At 59.4% G+C, this 18,092-nt stretch overlaps 1 protein-coding gene across 9 annotated transcripts in view; it reads left to right on the top strand.

Annotated features, from left to right (window-relative positions):
- Positions 1 to 424: 424 nt before the first annotated feature.
- The window catches only part of ADAMTSL2 (ADAMTS like 2), a 38,618-nt gene continuing 20,950 nt past the window's right edge, over positions 425 to 18,092 (top strand). Inside the window, exons 1-11 of one of the 9 annotated variants that reach the window (XM_010352215.2) lie at positions 715 to 733; positions 930 to 1,003; positions 1,218 to 1,273; positions 2,725 to 2,815; positions 3,400 to 3,542; positions 4,328 to 4,403; positions 5,710 to 5,812; positions 6,527 to 6,672; positions 6,806 to 6,929; positions 10,434 to 10,514; positions 13,037 to 13,212. In XM_010352215.2, coding sequence (XP_010350517.2) covers positions 2,726 to 2,815; positions 3,400 to 3,542; positions 4,328 to 4,403; positions 5,710 to 5,812; positions 6,527 to 6,672; positions 6,806 to 6,929; positions 10,434 to 10,514; positions 13,037 to 13,212 — 939 coding nt within the window. In that variant the 5' untranslated portion in view covers positions 715 to 733; positions 930 to 1,003; positions 1,218 to 1,273; position 2,725. Of the gene's footprint in view, positions 734 to 761; positions 1,004 to 1,217; positions 1,274 to 2,574; positions 2,816 to 3,399; positions 3,543 to 4,327; positions 4,404 to 5,709; positions 5,813 to 6,526; positions 6,673 to 6,805; positions 6,930 to 10,433; positions 10,515 to 13,036; positions 13,213 to 18,092 lie in introns of those variants that run through there. The other 8 variants (XM_074394544.1, XM_010352209.3, XM_010352210.2 and 5 more) reach the window with 8 other exon arrangements.

Below are 18,092 nucleotides of genomic sequence, written 5' to 3'. Positions count from 1 at the left end.
CGCTTTAGGACAGCCTCACAAAGTATGGGGCCCTCAGGGGTTTCCCATGGGGGGCTCCATGCTCTGCCCAGTCTCGCTCCGCTCTGTGTCCTGACTCAGCGGGAACAGAGGCTTGAGCTCCAGGCATGGCCTGCCTGCGGCTGCCAGGCTGGTGCTGAACATCTGCGGTGTCCCTGCGCCTCTCTGCACTGGCCCTGGCTCTCTAGCCATCTGGTCAGCAGGCCGTGGGCATGTCTCACATCTGTCTCCTCCCTGGAGCCCGTGGCTCATTCTTGCTGGGTCTCCCCCGGTCCTTTCACCTGCTTAGGCCCCTGGGTCTCAGGGGCTTTCTGAGGCTGCTGGCCTGGGACACCGTCATCCCGGAAGTCCAGCCTTTCCCTCGGTACAGAGGGGGCGGTCAGACTGGACGCCTCATGCATCCCTGACCCCATTCTCAGGAGCTCCAGGGCCAGGCCCGCTTTGGACGCAGAAGTCGGAAAGGCGGGGCCGGGGCCGTGCCACCGCCAGCCTCCCCGGTAACCTCAGGCCAGCGGCTGCTCTGTCTGGACACCCAACATGTGGTCCCCGGTTCTGGACTGGGGAAGGCGGCCTCCGTGCTCGCTGCTCCTGGGCCGCCGCCGACGGCAGCAGCCAACAGGCAGCTGGGCTGGCCTGGCCGGGCTCCAGAGGCGCAGAGCGGGTTAAAGTGTGCGCCAGGCCGGCCGGCGGGCGGGGGAGCGGCCTGGTGGGAAGTGTGAGTTCCTCCCCGTCTGCCTGACAGCTATAAAGGCGGCCGCCAGCGCAGAGCCGCCACTGGGCTGTGCCCCTCCCGGGAACCCCCTCTCTTGGATGCTCTTTGAAGTGGGAGAGGGAGGCGGTGCAGGGGAGGAGGGGAAGGGGAGAGGAGGCCAGCCGCAGCCTCTGCACTCACGCAGCCCCCACACGCACAGCGCACCTGGTGCCGCCTGCCCTCCGAAGCTCTTGCCTCTTTCTCTGGGAGGACAACCTGCTGACCCCAGACCAGGTAGGCCACCTTGTCCCCGTTCCCTTCACGTTGCAGCCCCTATCAGGCCAACTCACTACTCAGACTGGGGCTGGGGGTGGGAGCACCCCGTGCCCTCTGGAGTGGTTACGTAACGTGGGGAGGCTTGTGGGGAGGGGGTCTGGCCCGTAGGGCATGGGCAGGGTGGCCTCTCAGCACCTAGCCTTGTGCGCCTGAAGCTCTGTGTGCACCACAGACCTCTCTGCTGCCGCCAGCCGCTGCTTTTGGACCCCAGGGAGGGGATGGATCCCTGTAAGCAAGGCCTGGCCTGAAGCCAGCGGTGTCTGGAAGCCTTAATGAAAAGCAAGTGTGAGGCCGGCTGGCACCTGTCTTCAGCCGGCAGGCGGAGGCTGGGGCACCCTTTAGCCAACGGCACAGTGGAGGGGGCTCCTGTGGGTGTGAGGCTGGGGGTGCAGCTGGAGGTCTGCAGGGGAGGTAGGTGGGGGGCAGGCAGCGGGGGCGGGGTGTCAAACTCCAGGGTACATGGCCATGTCGTCCGAGCTGCAATGGTGTCCTTGGAGTAACTGCTGAAAATCTGCAGGTGCCGGGCCTGCAAGGAAGCTCGAGGCTGCTGAGGAGGGAGGGGCAGAGCTGGAGCTGGCCTCTGGGCCGGCAGGGGTGAGGGGTGACCTCCGTGCCTTCTTCTCCAGGAATTAGCTGGGCATGGAGTCGCTTCCCCGAGTTCGCTAGTGTACTACGCTGCTGTGAGGCTTTGAGCACATTGGCTCCCCTCTCTGGGCTCCAGGTTCTGGGTGCAGGCTGCATGGTTTCTGAAATCCCTTCTTTAACTTGCTGGCAAGTGACACTCAGCACCTGAGCAAGCCCTGGGCACAGGCCGTGGAAGGATCTGTTCTTCCTTCTTCCCTTCCGCAGGGCAGCGTTGGCGCTGGGGAGGGGGTGGCGAGGGCTGAGGGCCCAGAGGCTGGACAGTCTTTCCACTGGACTTGATTTGACCCCTGGCAGGTGTTTTGAGCCAGAGGTGCTGGCTTTTGGGAGGGAGGCCAGCCATGTGGCCCTGGACTGCTGACATTCAGGCACAAACTGCACCTCCTCCCACCCCGCCCCTCCCCCAATTCCATCTTCTCTCCTGGGGAGGGGAGGCGGCATAAGTGCCCGAGTTCTGCCTCACCTGAGTGCTGGCTCTTGCTGGGTGCTGACTGTGGAGGCTGCAGGTTCCCCTGGGACCTGGCCAAGCTTATCGCCATGTAGTCACCCTCAGCAGCCAGTGGCATCCTCCTACAAGGCCAGCACGGGCTGAGCAGGTCAAAATCCCAAGGTGCTCCAGCCACAGCGCTGGACTGAACCGCAGCCTTTCCCTACACCTGAGCCCCCAGCCGCTCAGCAGAGGCTGGCTGTCTCCACAGCCTGTCTCCAGGGGTTTGAGGACTCAGAAGCAAAGCATGGCATGCTTCCCTGCACGCCCTCGGACCAAGGGTGGCACAGGCTTAGCGGGCTCAGCACCGCTGGGTGTCTTACCTGCAGCAGGCATTGCTAATCATTCATCAAGCTCCGTGTTAAGCCTAGACTGGGGTGGGGGGTTCAACCTTCCCCAGGGTCTGCCAGACAGCCACGACCTACTAGTCCCGGACACCTTTGAGGCCTGGGTACTGACTGGGTCCTCAGGACTCTCCCCGAAGCATACCCTGGTCATCTGGAAGAGAAACGGAGCTGGCCTGGTGGTGACGGTGGCCTTGCTTCCTAAGGATGGACGGCAGACGGCAATGTCCCTGCTGGGCCTGGTCCCTGCTGGTTCTGGTGGTTGTGGCTAGGGACACAAAGTCAAGCGGGGCCACGGTGAGTGGGGCGTTGTGGTCTGAGGGCCCCATGCCAATCCCCTTCCCAGGTGCTGTGGTCACTCCTAGATGGGCTGGCTTGGAGGGGGCTGTGTGGGCACGTGCCCTGGGTCCCGGAGCCCCTCTTGGCTCCCAGGACCTTGTTCCCAGAGCCAGTCAGACCAGCTCTGAACTGGGCCCTGGCTATTCCGGAGCCCCTGGCGATTTAGGAGGAGAGGGCAGAGGGGGCTGAGTGCTTCCCTTCCAAGCAAAGGCCCCAGCATGGCTGGTAGGCTGTGTCCTGCAGAACATAGTGGGCCCAGGGAAAGTGAGAACAGTTAGGTGTGGCCCCAGGAGCTGGCCAAGCCCCCGGGCCATCCTGGGCCTTATGGTCAGGGAGGACCTGTGGCCCATGGTTCCTTGGGAGTTCCCTCCAATGCCACCCAGGAGATCTGAACTCAGGCTGCCGAGTGACCCTGCGGGGGCCCCAGGCAGGGGGCTGTGTCCTCTGGTCCCGCTGGTGATACCCTGGGGCATGAGGTGGGGGGCAGGCTGGCCCTGCTGGGCACTTGAGCCTTCTACTGTCTTGGGGGGCCTCTCACCCAGGACAACAGCCCGACGTCCAATAGCCTGGAGGGGGGCGCCGACGCCACGGCCTTCTGGTGGGGGGAGTGGACAAAGTGGACGGCGTGCTCCCGCAGCTGCGGGGGCGGGGTGACATCCCAGGAGCGGCACTGCCTACAGCAGAGGTGCGAGGTCGGGCACGTGGCCCCCGAGGGGCTGGCATGAGGGTGGGGCAGTGGGCGGCAGAGGGCGGCTGCCCTTCAGCCTGGCAGCTTCTCACTCTGGGAGTGCTCTTGGGTTGGGGACAGCACAGGCTGGGTCTCCCCATCAGCCTCTGCTGGACGTGGCTACGGATGGGTCCTGGCACTGGCCCTGGGGTCCTTCATGCTTCAGGGCACAAGAGAACCCCTTCATGAGAGGGCAGGAGCTGTTTCCAGGGGTCTGTCCTAGAGAGGAGACCCACCCTGCCTTCTCTTCTGAAGACCTGAGTGAGGGTCTTCTGGGAGCCCCCAGAGAAGCACAGGCCCTGCAGTGAAAGCCTCCGCTGCCAGACGGACCCAGTTCCAATCCGGCCTATGTGATTCCCTTGCTGTGTGACCTTGGGCAAGTCACTTAACCTCTCTGAGCATCAACTTTCTCATCCATGGCATGGAGAGCATGCTGGTCCCACCTCATACTTCTGAGAACACACAACGTGTTTGTGCACCCGGGCCCAGGCTGGCACGCGGCCGTGCAGTTGTTTCAATTCTGTGTGCTGAGCGCCTGTGCTGTGTGGTACTGATGTGGAGTGAATCGCATCTCACTCCCCTGAGGCTCTGGTGTGTGTCCGGGGTTGGAGTTGAGTAGGGAGGAAGGAGCCCTCTGGGTCACGGGAATCGGGAGATTCTGGACCCCAGTGGCGTGCGGCCAGCGCAGACGGCATTCCTGCACCTCTCCTGCAGCCCTCACTCAGCCTGCGTCTTTCCGCCAGGAGGAAGTCCATCCTGGGCTCTGGGAACAGGACCTGCATGGGCACGTCCAAGCGGTACCAGCTCTGCAGAGTGCAGGTGAGGCCTGGCACGGGCAGGGGCACCATGGCCGGCTCTCCTCCCCACCATCATGCAGGTTTTAGGGGGTCTTCTGGTGGCCCCTGGGCCTCCCGGGCATTCTGTTCTGGGCCTGCCCTTCCAGGAGAGCCCAGGGGCAGGGTTGAGGAGAAGACTGAAGGCTTTGACCTGGGCTAGGACGGAGCCATCCTCGGTCCAGACCACTGTCCCTGTGCGCATGTGTGCTCAGCAGTGTTGGGGTGGACGCCTCGCTCTGCTCCTGGAGCTTCAAGTGCAGCCTCCGGGTTTGGGGCCTCGGCTGGCACTCCCACTTTGCTCACAACATTTGTGTGCCCGGCGCCCACAGGGAGGCTGAGCAGTTGCCAGCCCTCCCCGTCCCATGAAACAGTCCCCTGGGCTGCTCTTGAAGCCCTTCTGCCCCAGCCCCCATCAGCTTCTTTGGGTGGCTAGCCGAGGCTGGGGAGGAGGTGCTGACTCTGATCAGGCCTCAGGGGCAGCTCTCAGTGGGGTCCTGGGCAGTTGGAACCTGAACACCTTTCCATGGACTGCAGGGCATGAGGCTGGGGGCACGCCAAGCTCGGGTCTGGAGCTGCCAGGCTGGCTCGTGTGGCCTGCCTGCCTGGGCAGGGAAGGTGGAGCAGCTGGGGGTCTCTGGGGGCGTGTGCGCACGTGCAGGGAGTGAGGGGCTGGAGGGAGGCAGGTGACCATAGCTTCTGTGTTGGCATCACCTGGTCAGGTGCCCTCCTAGAACAGTGCAGCCAGGGGTTGGAGGAGGGGCATTTATGGGCTCTGGCATGAAAGGGACCCAGGTTTGAGCTCTGGCCCCAGCACAACTAAGTTGGGTCCCCCAGGACCAGTCCGTTGCCTGCACACTGGGTTCCTCTTTATGAAGCCGTGATCTTACTGATTCAGGCGGTGTGCGTGGCCACAGGCCATGTGCCAGGCCCTGTTCCGGCACGGTGGCTACACGCTCAGGGTCTGCTGAGGACAGGGTGGAGGGGAGCACCCATGACAGCCATAGTGGGGCCATGTCCCCTCCCCTGCAAGGCTGGGAGAAGGTGTGGTGGGGAATGGGAGGTGTCTAGGGCTGGCGGAGGGCTGGCGTCGGGGGCGGAGCTGCCCTTCCCCGCGTCCTTGCTCCCTCCGGAGTGTGTGGGAGCACCAGGCGGGCGCATGAGAGGCCACTCCATGGGCCCTGGGCCCTGCACGGCTGTCCCGGCTGCAGCCACTTCCTGCTTAGCCTGGACAAAAATGCCTTTGTCGGGCCGAGTTCCTCCTGGAGCCTCCCTGTCCCCTCGATTCCCAGGAGTGTCCACCGGACGGGAGGAGCTTCCGCGAGGAGCAGTGCGTCTCCTTCAACTCCCACGTGTACAACGGGCGGACGCACCAGTGGAAGCCTCTGTACCCGGGTACCTGCCGCCCTGGGGACCTTTCAGGGAGCTGACTGAACTTTGGGGGTAGCGCTTTCAGTACCCAGGACCAAACTTGGCGGGTGGGCAGGTGGGGAAATGGAGGTGGTCAGACGAAGAGCCAGGAGTGAACCTGGGTCTCCTGAGCCCTGGCCTAGGGGTCTATCCGCTCCCCCGTGACCCACGACTTCAACGTAGGACAAGTCACGGGGCTGAGTTCACCGCAGGCCTGACCTCTGAGGGCAGTGGTGACTCTCCCATTTACTGCCTCCTGGGCACCGACAGGAACCAACCTAGACGGTTCCACGTGGGGACTGCCCACATAGTCCCATGGGAAGCAAGTAGTTCAGGCAACAGTGTAGACGCTGGGATCATCCTTCTCCTGCTCACCCAGCAAGGGCTAAGGCTGGGGTGCCCAGGGCCAGCAGCACAGGGGGTGTTGAGTTGGCTCAGACCTGCAGAGGGAGAACCCCAGCTTGGGTCTCAGGCCCTGCCCTCTACTCACAAGGAGGCAGAAGCTGGAGCTCACAGTGTCTGGGCTGAGCCCGACGACCCATCAATTTCTGCTACTGAGACGGGGGCAGGTCCCTTCTGTTCTCCAGGCCTGAGTTGTACCATCTGTGCAATGGGAGCTGTCTCAGAGGGAGGAGAAAGAAGTCTCCTGAATCCCACCGTGCAGCCCAGCTGAGACCTTCTACCTCATCTTCCCACCAGATGACTATGTTCACATCTCCAGCAAGCCGTGTGACCTGCACTGCACCACCGTGGACGGCCAGCGGCAGCTCATGGTCCCCGCCCGTGACGGCACCTCCTGCAAGCTCACCGACCTGCGAGGGGTTTGCGTGTCTGGAAAATGTGAGGTTGTTAAACGTTGTAGCGAAAGTACCGCCGGTCTCACTGCGCCGACTGCCCGCCCGCCCGTGGGAGGCAGTGGCGGCCCCGGGCCTGGCCACAGTGCCCTCCCAGCAGCCCTCTCCCTCTCCTTTCCTGCAGCCCATCGGCTGTGACGGGGTGCTTTTCTCCACCCACACGCTGGACAAGTGTGGCGTCTGCCAGGGGGACGGTAGCAGCTGCACCCACGTGACGGGCAACTATCGCAAGGGGAACGCCCACCTCGGTAAGGCCGCAGCGCGCCCTGGAGTCCAAGCAGAGGAGCCTGGGAATCAAGGGTCCTGAGTGTGCTCCTGCCTGCAGCCTCCTGGGCACCACTGGGCAAGTCCTTCCCCTCTAGGGCCGCCTGATTCTGCATCCAGGCCCAGGTGAGCTGGCCTGGTGATTGTGGGCCTCCGTTGGCTTGCAAGAATGGGCAGCTCTTTGTTGAGGACCTTCTGGGTACCAGTAGGCACTTGGCTTAGGGTCACATTTGCCCTTTGAGGCCGCCTGCAGGGAGGTGTTAACACCACACTTTTTTTTTTGTTTTTGTTTTTTGAGACAGAATCTTCCTCTGTTGCCCAGGCTAAAGTGCAATGGCTCGATCTGGGCTCATTGCAACCCCTGCCTCCCAGGTTCAAGCGATTCTTATTCCTCAGCCTCCTGAGTAGCTGGAACTATAGGCATGTGCCACCATGCCCAGATAATTTTTGTATTCTTAGTGGAGACAGAGGTTTACCGTGTTGGCCAGGCTGGTCTCGAACTCCTGACCTCAAGCGACCCACCCACCTCCATCTCCCAAAGTGTTGGGATTATACACATGCGCCACCATGCCCAGCTAGCACCGCACTTTAAAAAGGGAGAAATTGATGCCTGAGACCCATTCTCCACTCGGATATCAGATTTGACTCTGGGACGCTGGATTCTGGGGCCCGAGTTTCAGAGGCCCCCTGTCCGCTCCACACTGACTCAGCCTCTGAGTTTCAGAGGCTCCCTGTCGGCTCCACACTGACCCAGCCCAGATCCCTTACTTCCCTTGGGCAGTGCCTGTCCCTTTCCTAAGCTGCGGGCATTTGGTCTGACATTTGTGTCCAGCTGCAGCCCAGCCCTCATGGGGGTGGGTGTCTGGCATGGGACAGCACTTTCTACTTTTGGAGGGATGTCACTCAAAATGCTTGGTGTTCAGCTGAACACACTTCTGGGTCTGAAGAAATGCTGGAGGAATAGAACTGGGTTACTCCAACTTCCAGACGGAGGAAGGCAGGGCAGCTTCAGACCCACTTGGCAGATGGGGAACAAGGCCCAGAGTGGGAATAATCTGCTAAGGTCCCAGTGAGGCCAGCCGAGTCTGGATGAGAACCAGGCCTGTTAGGGCCATGGAGGACCCGGCTGTGTCCTGGAGGTAGAGGGAATGGCCTCAGCCCTGCCACGTGAGGGGTAACTGTGGCGTGTGTGTCGGCTCCAGGAGGTGCCAGTGGGAGGGCACTGGAGAGGGTGGGGCTTGGACGTGCCACCTAGGGACCAGCATGCCGGACTAACAAGGGGCAGAGCTGCCAGGCAGGGGCGGGAATAATGCGTGCTGGGTGTCCCGCAGGCAAGGTGGGCAGAGGTCTTTCCTTTGAAGGCCTTGCTATAGGAGGCGTGAAGTGAAGGCGTCTGATTTTCCTCCCTTCCTTCCGCAAACCTGCTCCCACAGCCTCCTGCTGGACCCAGGGCACGCAGACGGAGAGCAGGTATTCAGGCAGCACATGTCTCGTAGGGCACCTACTGTGTGTCAGGCCGTGTGTACACAGTGAGCCCAAGAGATAGGGCCCCATCCTCATGGGACTCAGCCTGGGGCCTGGGGCTGACATGCCAACGATCCCCCTAATTCCTCTGCGTGCTCACAAGGTAACGCATTCACGCTTGGCAACAGCTCTACGTGGCTGGCACTATTCCTGTTGCCGAAATGTGCAGAGACAGGCAAAGAGAGGTTAAATAACTCGTCTCAGGTCACACAGCCACGAGAGGCAGAACTGGGGGTGAACCCTGGGAGCCCGCTCCTGGGCCAGTGTCCTCTCAGCTGAGCTACACTCCTGCCCCCGACCAGCCATGCCCTGTACCCATCTGGAGGCCGTGGGATGGGCTGGGGCATCAAATGCTCAGGAATCCTGTGAGCTACTTGCTAATTTGAAAATTAAAGTATAACAGCCTATATTTAAATACATTATGTTTAAAGCAAAGTCACCATTTCCCAATCCTTTGATGTCTATAACTTTTTTTTTTTTTGAGACAGAGTTTCGTTCTTATTGCCCAGGCTGGAGTCCAATGGTGCGATCTTGGCTTTCTGCAACCTTGGCCTCCTGGGTTCCAGCAATTCTCCTGCCTCAGCCTCCCAAGTAGCAGGGATTACAGGTGCCCGCTACCATGCCCAGCTAATTTTTTTTGGATTTTTAGGAGAGACAGGGGTTTACCATGCTGGCCAGGCTGGTCTCGAACTCCTGACCTCAGGTGATCTGCCCGCCTCAATCTCTCAGAGTATGTAACTATTTTATCTATGTGGCAAAGACACCATATACCGGTGTCCTGTAGCCTCTCTTCTCAGTGACATCACGTTGATAATGAAAACAAACACAGCGTCAGCAGCTTGCTTCAAACTTACGTCTTGAAACCCAAGAGAAAGGAAAAAATAGTTTTAAAATGCATTTTGAAGTTAAGCTGCCCGGTTACAGTAGCTTGAAACTGGCCACAGCAGGGGTGTTTACACCACGGAAATTAACCAATGCTGCAAGTCACAGCTCCTGTTACCCCATGTCTCCAAAGAGCCTGTTTTCCAGAGCACTGCTGGCAGTGAGGGACAGGTCATCCAAGGGTGCCTCCAGGGACCTGTAGGTGTGGGGATGTTGGGGGAGGGATGGCAGGCAGGTGCTGGCCTGCAGGAGACAATCACCCAGGCCGGGAGATGGACGCAGAGTCCTCCGCGCCCAGAGGGATCCAGTGAAACAGACATCAAGCGCCAGGAAACCTCCCACCTGGAGAGCCCCTTCTTTCCTGTCCCGGGGAGTACTAAAATCTCCTTCTCCTGGGGCTCCTCCCTCAGCCACCTGCCGTCAATGCTCTCCTTCTCTGAGCACCTTCCCTCCAGACCCTTGGGAGGACTCTACGACTGCCTTCCCATGGGCCTGGGGGCCTTGAAGACAGGTTCTGAGCCGGCTGCCATTGCCCAATCTGGACCCCAGCCTGGGGCCTGGCACTTAGGAAGGGCATAGGCAGAATTGGAGATTCTATCTGCGGCTCTTCTTGTCCTTTCTCACCCACGTCTTTGAATCTGGTGAACCTTGAACGTCACCGTGGTGTTGTGAGAAGACAGGATTTTAAAATGGCAGTGCCAATGTGCACAAGATGCTGGCTGGGGCTCCCTCGGTTGCCTGGGGTCTCCTGGGTGACACATGCCAGAGTGGGACTGAGCTCCAGTACCTCCAGTGTGTTCTAGGTCCCTGTGGCCTTCACTGTTCCTCGGGAGGGGCTGGGGCAGGCAGGGATAAGCCCTCCTGCGGCCTTGGTAGGAAGGGGTGAGCCTGGGCAGGTGCCCAGCTTGGTGGGTTAGCCTCTGCAACAGGACAGGGCTCAGCTGAGCCACCCAAGTGAATACGGGGGGTGGGCCAACCCTTAGACAGCCACCTCTCGCCTACCAAGAGCTTGGAGCTGGCGGGTGGCCTCCAAGGGTGCCTTTCCAATCAGGAGGGGCTCACTGTCACCCATTTGTTTCCAGGTTACTCTCTGGTGACCCACATCCCAGCTGGCGCCCGAGACATCCAGATTGTAGAGAGGAAGAAGTCTGCGGATGTGCTAGGTGGGTGTGCAGTGCCTGGCGGCTGTCTCACTAAGCTTTTGCTTGTGTGGCATTGTGCATGGCAGAGAAGGTGTACTTGACCCTGGGTCCCTCCCTCCAGGACAGGGACAGGCTGGTGCTGTGGCCATGGCTGCAGGAGCCGGAACTTGAGCTAGCTCTGTGGGTGCAGTTGGGGTGCTCAGAGAGGAGCCAGCTTTACCTCTATGCATGGAAGGACCTTGAACTCAAGGCTGCTGGACCATGGGAGGGTGGTGATGTTGGGTAGTGAGCTCCCTGCCACTCGAGAGCCTGGCACGGGCAGAAGCTGGGGGCCGCTGCAGATGAGATCCCTGTGGGGTTCCAGGAATGAGTCTCAAGAGGAGACAAGGTCAAGGTGGCACTGGGAGGAGATAGGTGGCCAGTCCAAGGTCACGAGCAGCAGAGAAGCAGAGGTAGGGTTCCAACTCAGGGGCCTCATGCTGATCTTCTTGCCGTTAGACAGTCCCCACTGAGAAGCTGGGCCGTGGGAGGGGAGTCGGCTGACCTGAGTATTCCGGAGTTATTTCCATGATCTTGGTGGCAAATTTTGAGTGTAGTGACCCTCGGTGGCAAATTGTGGAAGGGCCCTCTGTGAAGCTGGAGCACTGGCCGAGCATGTGCTGTGTCTGCACCCGCTGGGCCACAGTGGGCAGTGCTGGCACCTGTGAGCTGTTCCATGCTCAGCCCTGCCCTTCACAGGGCAGGCTGGGGACCCAGGCTCTATGGGGACACTGTTCTTGAACACAGGGGCAGCCCCAAACCCGACACTACCTGGGCTTACTTCCCCCGACTGCCTCCCACTCCTCCTGAGAGCCAGGACTGCTGGGGTGAAGCCCACTTCCTAAGGGGGTGCTGGAAGAGGAGGCTTTGCTGAAGGTCTTCAGGCCGGGACTCACCTCGGGTTCTCCTGTTCCCTGTCCAGAGCCTAAGGGCCAGCCCTCCATAGGTGCCCTGGGGTCTGAGCACCCCTGCCCCAGCAGGTCTTGTGCTGCAGACGGTGGCTCCACCACTCAGCACCCTGGGGTCTGCTCCCTGGCCCGAGTGGGGAGCCGGGCCTCTCACCAGACCGATTGCTTTGTTGCTTGCTGGCTGGGAGAGTGGCGAGGCCAGGAAACTCCACGTTCTCTGAGCTGGCTGCAAAGCTCTCGCTCTTGAAACAGATGCGTGGAAATACCAAGGGTGGCCTCGGAGTACTGGGAAAGCCGCAGGAAGGAGGGTCATTACTGTCAGGAAACAGGTTTTGGACGAGAGCCGCAGATGGAACCCTGGGCATATACCTGGGAACCGGGCCGAGACAGCCAGGCCCCGGCACACTCCCACCCGCAGGACTTGGACTCGAATTTGCGTTATCTTCTGACTTTTCTATGTGAAGGGGTTTTTGAAGCAGACACGTCCTGCTTGTTGCGTCTGCTTGATAATAAATTAATTGCCGCGGCTCCTCTGTTCATGTTGCATCAGGAATTTGGAAGCTGAACTCCTATTCTCCCATGGGCCAGTTCCTGGAACTGGCTTTAAGGACACCCTTTGGAAGACAGAGTGTCCCAAGTGCCGAGTCGGCCTCCTCCCTCCGTCCCCAGCCCTGGAGGGTCCCTGCCTCTCACCCTCCTTGGCCCCAGGGAGGAGCAGCTCTCCCAGAAACCTCACCAACCCCAGGCGGTTGTTCCAGCCTGCAGGGGTGGTGGGGATCTGGGGCTGTCGGGCTTCGTGTGCCATTTCGTTCCATCCCAAGCTTCCAACAGGCTGGAGTCAGGCCCTGGGGGTGCCTACCCACCCGGCCTCAGGAAGAGGGCGATGGAGATTGCACCAGGCCATCCTGGCCTGATTGAGCACCTCGGCCAGGCCTGGGTGCACAGATTGACTGGGTGAAGGGTCAGCATAGCCCTGCCTGCAAGGGCAACAGGAAGTCTCTGCTCCCGTGGAGAGGACGGAGCTGGCCAGGTCGGGGTGGTCCCCAGGAAGGGCCTGGTGGTCAGCACCCCCCACGCCAGCCAGGTCAGGGTGGCAGTGCCACTCTGTGTGGATGACGGGAGGGGCACCAAGGTCCCTTTCGCATCATCCAGGTGGGGAACCTTGCCTTGCCGGGGGCCACACAGTGGGTCTGCTTTGGAGCCGGACCCCTGCTGCCTCATGAGGGCCTTCCACAGGCCACAGGCTGTCCTGCTCCACACTGGGCCCCTCGGTCACGGTGCGAGCTCATCACTTTGCAGCCCCTCAGCTTCTTCAAAGGCAGCCAGAAAAACAGGACCAAAAGGGTCCCCAACCAGTCACATTCAGCATCTAGACGAGTCCTTCATTGTTGATTCTGGGCTGAGAGGCACGTGTGTTTGCACCTCCTCCGCATTCACTGGCCCAACTGCCCATGATGGGAGTTTCCTGTCTCTGGGGCATTAGGGCTGGGGTTCTGGAGGGCAGCGCTGGTGATGGTTCCCCGAGCCGGTGACACTGGCTCCTCCCCCAGCCAGTCTAGCCCTGGGCCCATGTGACCGGCGGCTCTATCCTTCCAGCTCTTGCAGATGAAGCTGGCTATTACTTCTTCAACGGCAACTACAAAGTGGACAGCCCTAAGAACTTCAACATTGCTGGCACGGTGGTCAAGTACCGGCGGCCCATGGATGTCTACGAGACTGGAATCGAGTACATCGTGGCACAGGGGCCCACCAACCAGGGCCTGAATGTCATGGTGCGTGTGCTGCAGGCCTTGGGGGCCACTGGGGCCACGGGGGCCACAGGCAGAGCTTCCCCAGAATCCGGCCACAGGTGGGGCTTCCGGCCAGTGATACCTCCAGGGCCACTGTGTGCATGCACGTGGCAGCCTTATCACTCTGTTTGGGTTGGGCCTCAGGTTCAACCACTGTTACTCATTCACTTGTTCTTTCACTAACTCCCTCCCTCATTCATTCACTCACTCAGATGCTGGTTCATTCACAGGCTCCCATTCACTCACCGATTCATTAATTCATGTACTCATCTACTTCTTGCTCAACCACCCACTCTCTCACCCACTTCTTGAAATCATTCATTCATTCATCCATCCATTCACTGCAGCTAGCTTCCCTGGTGGACCGGCAGGGGTTCTGCGCTGGCCCATTTCCTGCTCTTTGGGAAGTCCACAGGAAGCTCAGGGCATTAAGGATGAGGCTGGACCCCTCCCCACCCCACGGTGGAGGGGTTTTGTCCCTACCTAGCTTCATGCTCCGCCCCCCATGGGCACTGTGGTGTTTGTGCCAGGTCCTCAGTACCAGGGCTCAAGACAGTGCTCACGGCCCCTCCCCCTCCCCTGACACGGCCTCTCGAGGACACTCAGGACTTCTGGAGTGGAGTTCAGGGCCTGAGCAGTGGGTAGGAGAGAGCATGGGCCTGTTATGCCTGGCTTGCCATGAGTTCTATGGCTAGCATCTGGAAATGGAGCCCCTGGTGGCTTGGTGCCCCAGCACTGAGACTATGTAAGGGACTTGTCATATCACCAAAGTCGGGTGACATCAAGATGGGCAGCTGTGGTACCTGTCAAGGCTTGCTGGCCTTCATGGGGGCCAAAGGAATATAGCAAGGATGGACTCCCCCTTGCCGCCCCCACCTGAGCTGTTTGGGTTTCCAGATCTCACTGTGGTGGGTTTCGTTGCCTCGCATTGTAGGTAAGGAAATGTGGGCACAGACAGGTGAGTGACTTGCACAGTTATGGAACTGTAACTGGCACGAGTGGGCTTTGAACCCAGGTCCATCTGGTGACAGAACCTGCTCTTTGTTTAGCTGCTGTGCTGGAGGGGTCTCTAACCGGGGATGCACATCCATCTCCCCACCCTGCCTTTTGGTGGAAGAGCTTTCCTGGAGACCCCGGAATCAAATGGGGGCCACCCATGGCTGCGTTCGTGCTTACCTGACCCTGCCTGGAGGTGGACTGACCACCTGGCTTCACCTCCTGGCTGGAGGGACTGTTTCGTAGGTCAGGATCCCAGGAAACAGACTCTGAGATGGGGGTTTGCGTGCAAGAGGGCTTGCGGGGGCAGTGTCAGGAGTGGTCTTGGGAACACTGGTGTGTTCCCAAGGTGGGAGGGGATGGGACTAGACAGAGAGCCACTGAGCTGTGACACAGCCTCAACGGGGCCTCAGCCCATCCCGAGGGGTTCAGCATTGCCTCAAGTTGGGGCAGGAGGGCATCTCGTACTACCAGGTATATTTGCCCCTTGTGGGGAGCATAACCTGGGGAGAGACAGCTCCCTCTGGCTGAGGGAAATGCCCGGGGTGGGGCACAGCTGTGAACTGTCTCGTGCCCACCCCAGTTCCCAGGAGGGTGGGGTACGGGGTCCACCCCCTGCACAGCTTGGACCCACGTGCTTTGCTCAAGTCTGCCTTGGCAAGGAACAGCTCCTCCAGATTTGCGTTGGTTTCTTTCTGGGGGAGCCTTACAGGAGGAAGCTCAGTGGGATGAACTGCAGCTGGTGTAGGGGCTGCAACTGATACTCACAGTTTCCTTCTTTTACAACGCGCTCTGTTTCCCCTTAGCCTGGGTTAGCACTTCTGCGGGGCCGGGCAGCTACCTGGTGAGGGGATCCTGGTCTCCACGGCCTTCTCAATCTGAGGCTGCTGCCTTCATCCGGTTATCATCACAAGGGGCCTCTGCCCAAGAGATACCAAGAGATGCCCAGGCCATCAGCAGGTGCCACACAGATTCTTTGGCCCCAGGGTCAAACAACACCTTTCCTACTCTTTTTTTTTTTTTTTTTTTTTTAAATAGAGACAGGGTCTTGCTATGTTGTCCAGGCTGGTCTTGAACTCCCAGACTCAAGTGACCCTCCTGCCTTGGCCTCTCAAAGTGCTTGGGTTACAGGCATGCGCCACCTTGCCTGGCCTCTCTGCTCTTGATGATCAAGGTCTGTCACCTGCCAGGACTGTTGCTCCTTTCCATGCTGCTGGTCTCTCGGCACAAAATGCTCAGACCACGTGTAGCCACAGCCTAAGGCACTGTGAAACTGTTGCTGTGTCTTTTGATGGAAACATCCCCGCTGTACAAACCGAGGCCTCTAGACCACAGAACCCAGAGCTGCAGGGATGGGGAACACAAGAGCACCAAGTGGTGGCTAGGAATGATAGCTACCTCCTGCTTCCCAGACCCATGTCGTCCACTTACTGGGCACACAGCACCAGGACTAGGCATGGTCAGGGCCAGAGGGTACGAGACAGCTGTCAGCAAGGGGCCCAAACTCCCCATCCGAGACTCTGGCACCCACGTCCCCTTTCTAGCTCACAACTTGATTCAGAGCTGGGGCGGCTTGGTATGAGGGTGCGAGCTGTAAGTGGGATCTATTTGACTAAAGCTCCATCCAGGGCTGGCCCAGAAAAACTGCAGTGAAGGAAAATCCTCTGATTTATGTGAGCAGTGCTTGGGGGATGCCCCATCCTCACAGGCGTGTTGCCTCAGCTGGCACCGTGGCTTCCTCCCCTCCACGGCTCCATCAGGCCCAGCGTTTCCGGGTGTTGCAGTAAACGGCAGGCCCTGTGGCCCTCACAGTCATGCGCCTACTGTGGCATCCCCTCTGCTATCAAGTAGGTCTCTGTCCAATGCCATGTTGTCGGTACCCTGTCTGGGTCAATCCAATGCTCTGTGAGGCCTTGGGCATTGGGGCTGGCTGAGCTTCTCTGGGCAGGACAGGCCACTTTTGTTTAGGACCAGGTTCAGCACTTCCCCGTCCAGGATGGATGGGGTCTGATGTGATTAGCTTGTTACCCCGTAGCTGAGTGGCCTCCTTGAGAGGTGGAGCGGCTTACAGGCTTAGTGTGGGTGCCAGAGATTGGATGTTCCGGAGTGGAAGGAGCTACGGTGGCTGTGGTGAGGGAGAAGCCGTGTGCTGGGGCCACACGTAGTTTCCCTCCCTTCCACCAGGCCGATTCGCCTGCAGCATGGTGACCGATGCCGGAGACCAGCCTGTGTCCGGAGGCAAGGCCATTCCATCTTCCACTGGGGTGTTTAGTGCCTCTCGCATGGTGATGCTTCCCGGCACGAATTAACAAATGAAGGCCTCCATCCTTTATGCCCGCTCCCTAGACCAAGCCACAGGTACCTCCTCCAGACCCCCTGGTCCCCAGTCGTTGATCCGTCCTATCCAGGCTCTTGACCAGCCAGCCAAGCAATTTGCCACCGCCCACGATTCAGTTAATATTGTCATTTCGGGCTGCTCTGCCTCCATCACATGGATGCTGACATCACATGTGCTGCCCGAAGCCCATCGGGGGATTTTCCTTCACTGCACTTTTTCCAGGCCTGCCCTGGATGGAACTTAAGTCATATAGATCCCACTTCCAGCTTGCACCCTCATACCATGCCGGCCCAGCTCTGAATCAAGTTTAGCCGTTTTTCTCTGATCTCGCTTTGCCATAAGAGCAGCCCCACACAGCCATAGCTGTGAGCTAAAAATGGGATGTGGGAGCCAGAGTCTTGGATGGGGGAGCTTAGGTCCCTTGCTGACACAGCTGTCTCATGCCCTCTGGTCCTAGCTGTGCCTCGTCCAGGTGTAACACTTCCATCTTACGATGGATTGTTGCTGGTGGAGCTGAGAGAACTCACGTCGGAGGCAGCTCTGGCTGCGTGGGTCGCCTGATGTCCCGTAGCCCGTGTTCCATCTCTAGTAGGGCCTCACAGCATGCCAGAATTTTTTGCAAATGATGTATATTTATTTGCTGCAGATGGTGTTCCTCCAGAACCATAGGGTTCTATGTTATGCTTTTCCTACGGGCTTTCCAGAAATTCCACCTGACGTCTTTCCCCACCACAGATATCTCTATTCCTATAGTATCTGCCACGTCACACCACCCACGTGGCAGGCTGCTTACCTCACAGTCTGGACCTGCCACGGGGCCTCCTTCAAGCAGGATTCGACCCAGAGCAGCAGCTTTTAATGTCACCCAGCACAGGAATTGAACAGATATTCTTGGATGTGGAGTCTGCTGGTCCCAGAATTATTCTCCATGGCGGGGGGGCGGGGGGGGGGCGCAGTATGAGACACCATCATTTTTCCTTTCTTCTCAAAGAGATGTCTGGCATACCCTAGCCCACTGAACCCTGAAATTTCTGCTGATGTCGGGGGCTGCTGGATCTTCACAGGGTTGAATCTCTGCTCCTCTGGAAGACAGGTGCTTTACCAAGACCTCATCTGATCTGATAAGCCTGGCGCCAGCAGTGCAGAGGACCAATGTCCAGTGCTTGGAGTGGTCCAGATGCCTTTCTTGTGTATTGTCATTGGGAGCGTAAGTGCAGCCCAGGCCACGACTGTAAATGTATACGGCTGTCCACCCCAGGTGAATGAAACAGTTTCTGGTCCACCTTCTTGACAGGGATAGAAAAGAACATATTGCCGGGCGCGGTGGCTCAAGCCTGTAATCCCAGCACTTTGGGAGGCCGAGGCGGGTGGATCATGAGGTCGAGAGATCGAGACCATCCTGGTCAACATGGTGAAACCCCGTCTCTCCTAAAAATACAAAAAATCAGCTGGGTATGGTGGCGCGTGCCTGTAATCCCAGCTACTCAGGAGGCTGAGGCAGGAGAATTGCCTGAGCCCAGGAGGCGGA

Source organism: Saimiri boliviensis, chromosome 2, assembly GCF_048565385.1.
Source record: "Saimiri boliviensis isolate mSaiBol1 chromosome 2, mSaiBol1.pri, whole genome shotgun sequence".
Classification (NCBI taxonomy): Eukaryota; Metazoa; Chordata; class Mammalia; order Primates; family Cebidae; genus Saimiri; species Saimiri boliviensis.
The sequence above is the reverse complement of the archived record's forward strand: the minus strand, read 5'-3'. Positions and strand labels throughout refer to the sequence as shown.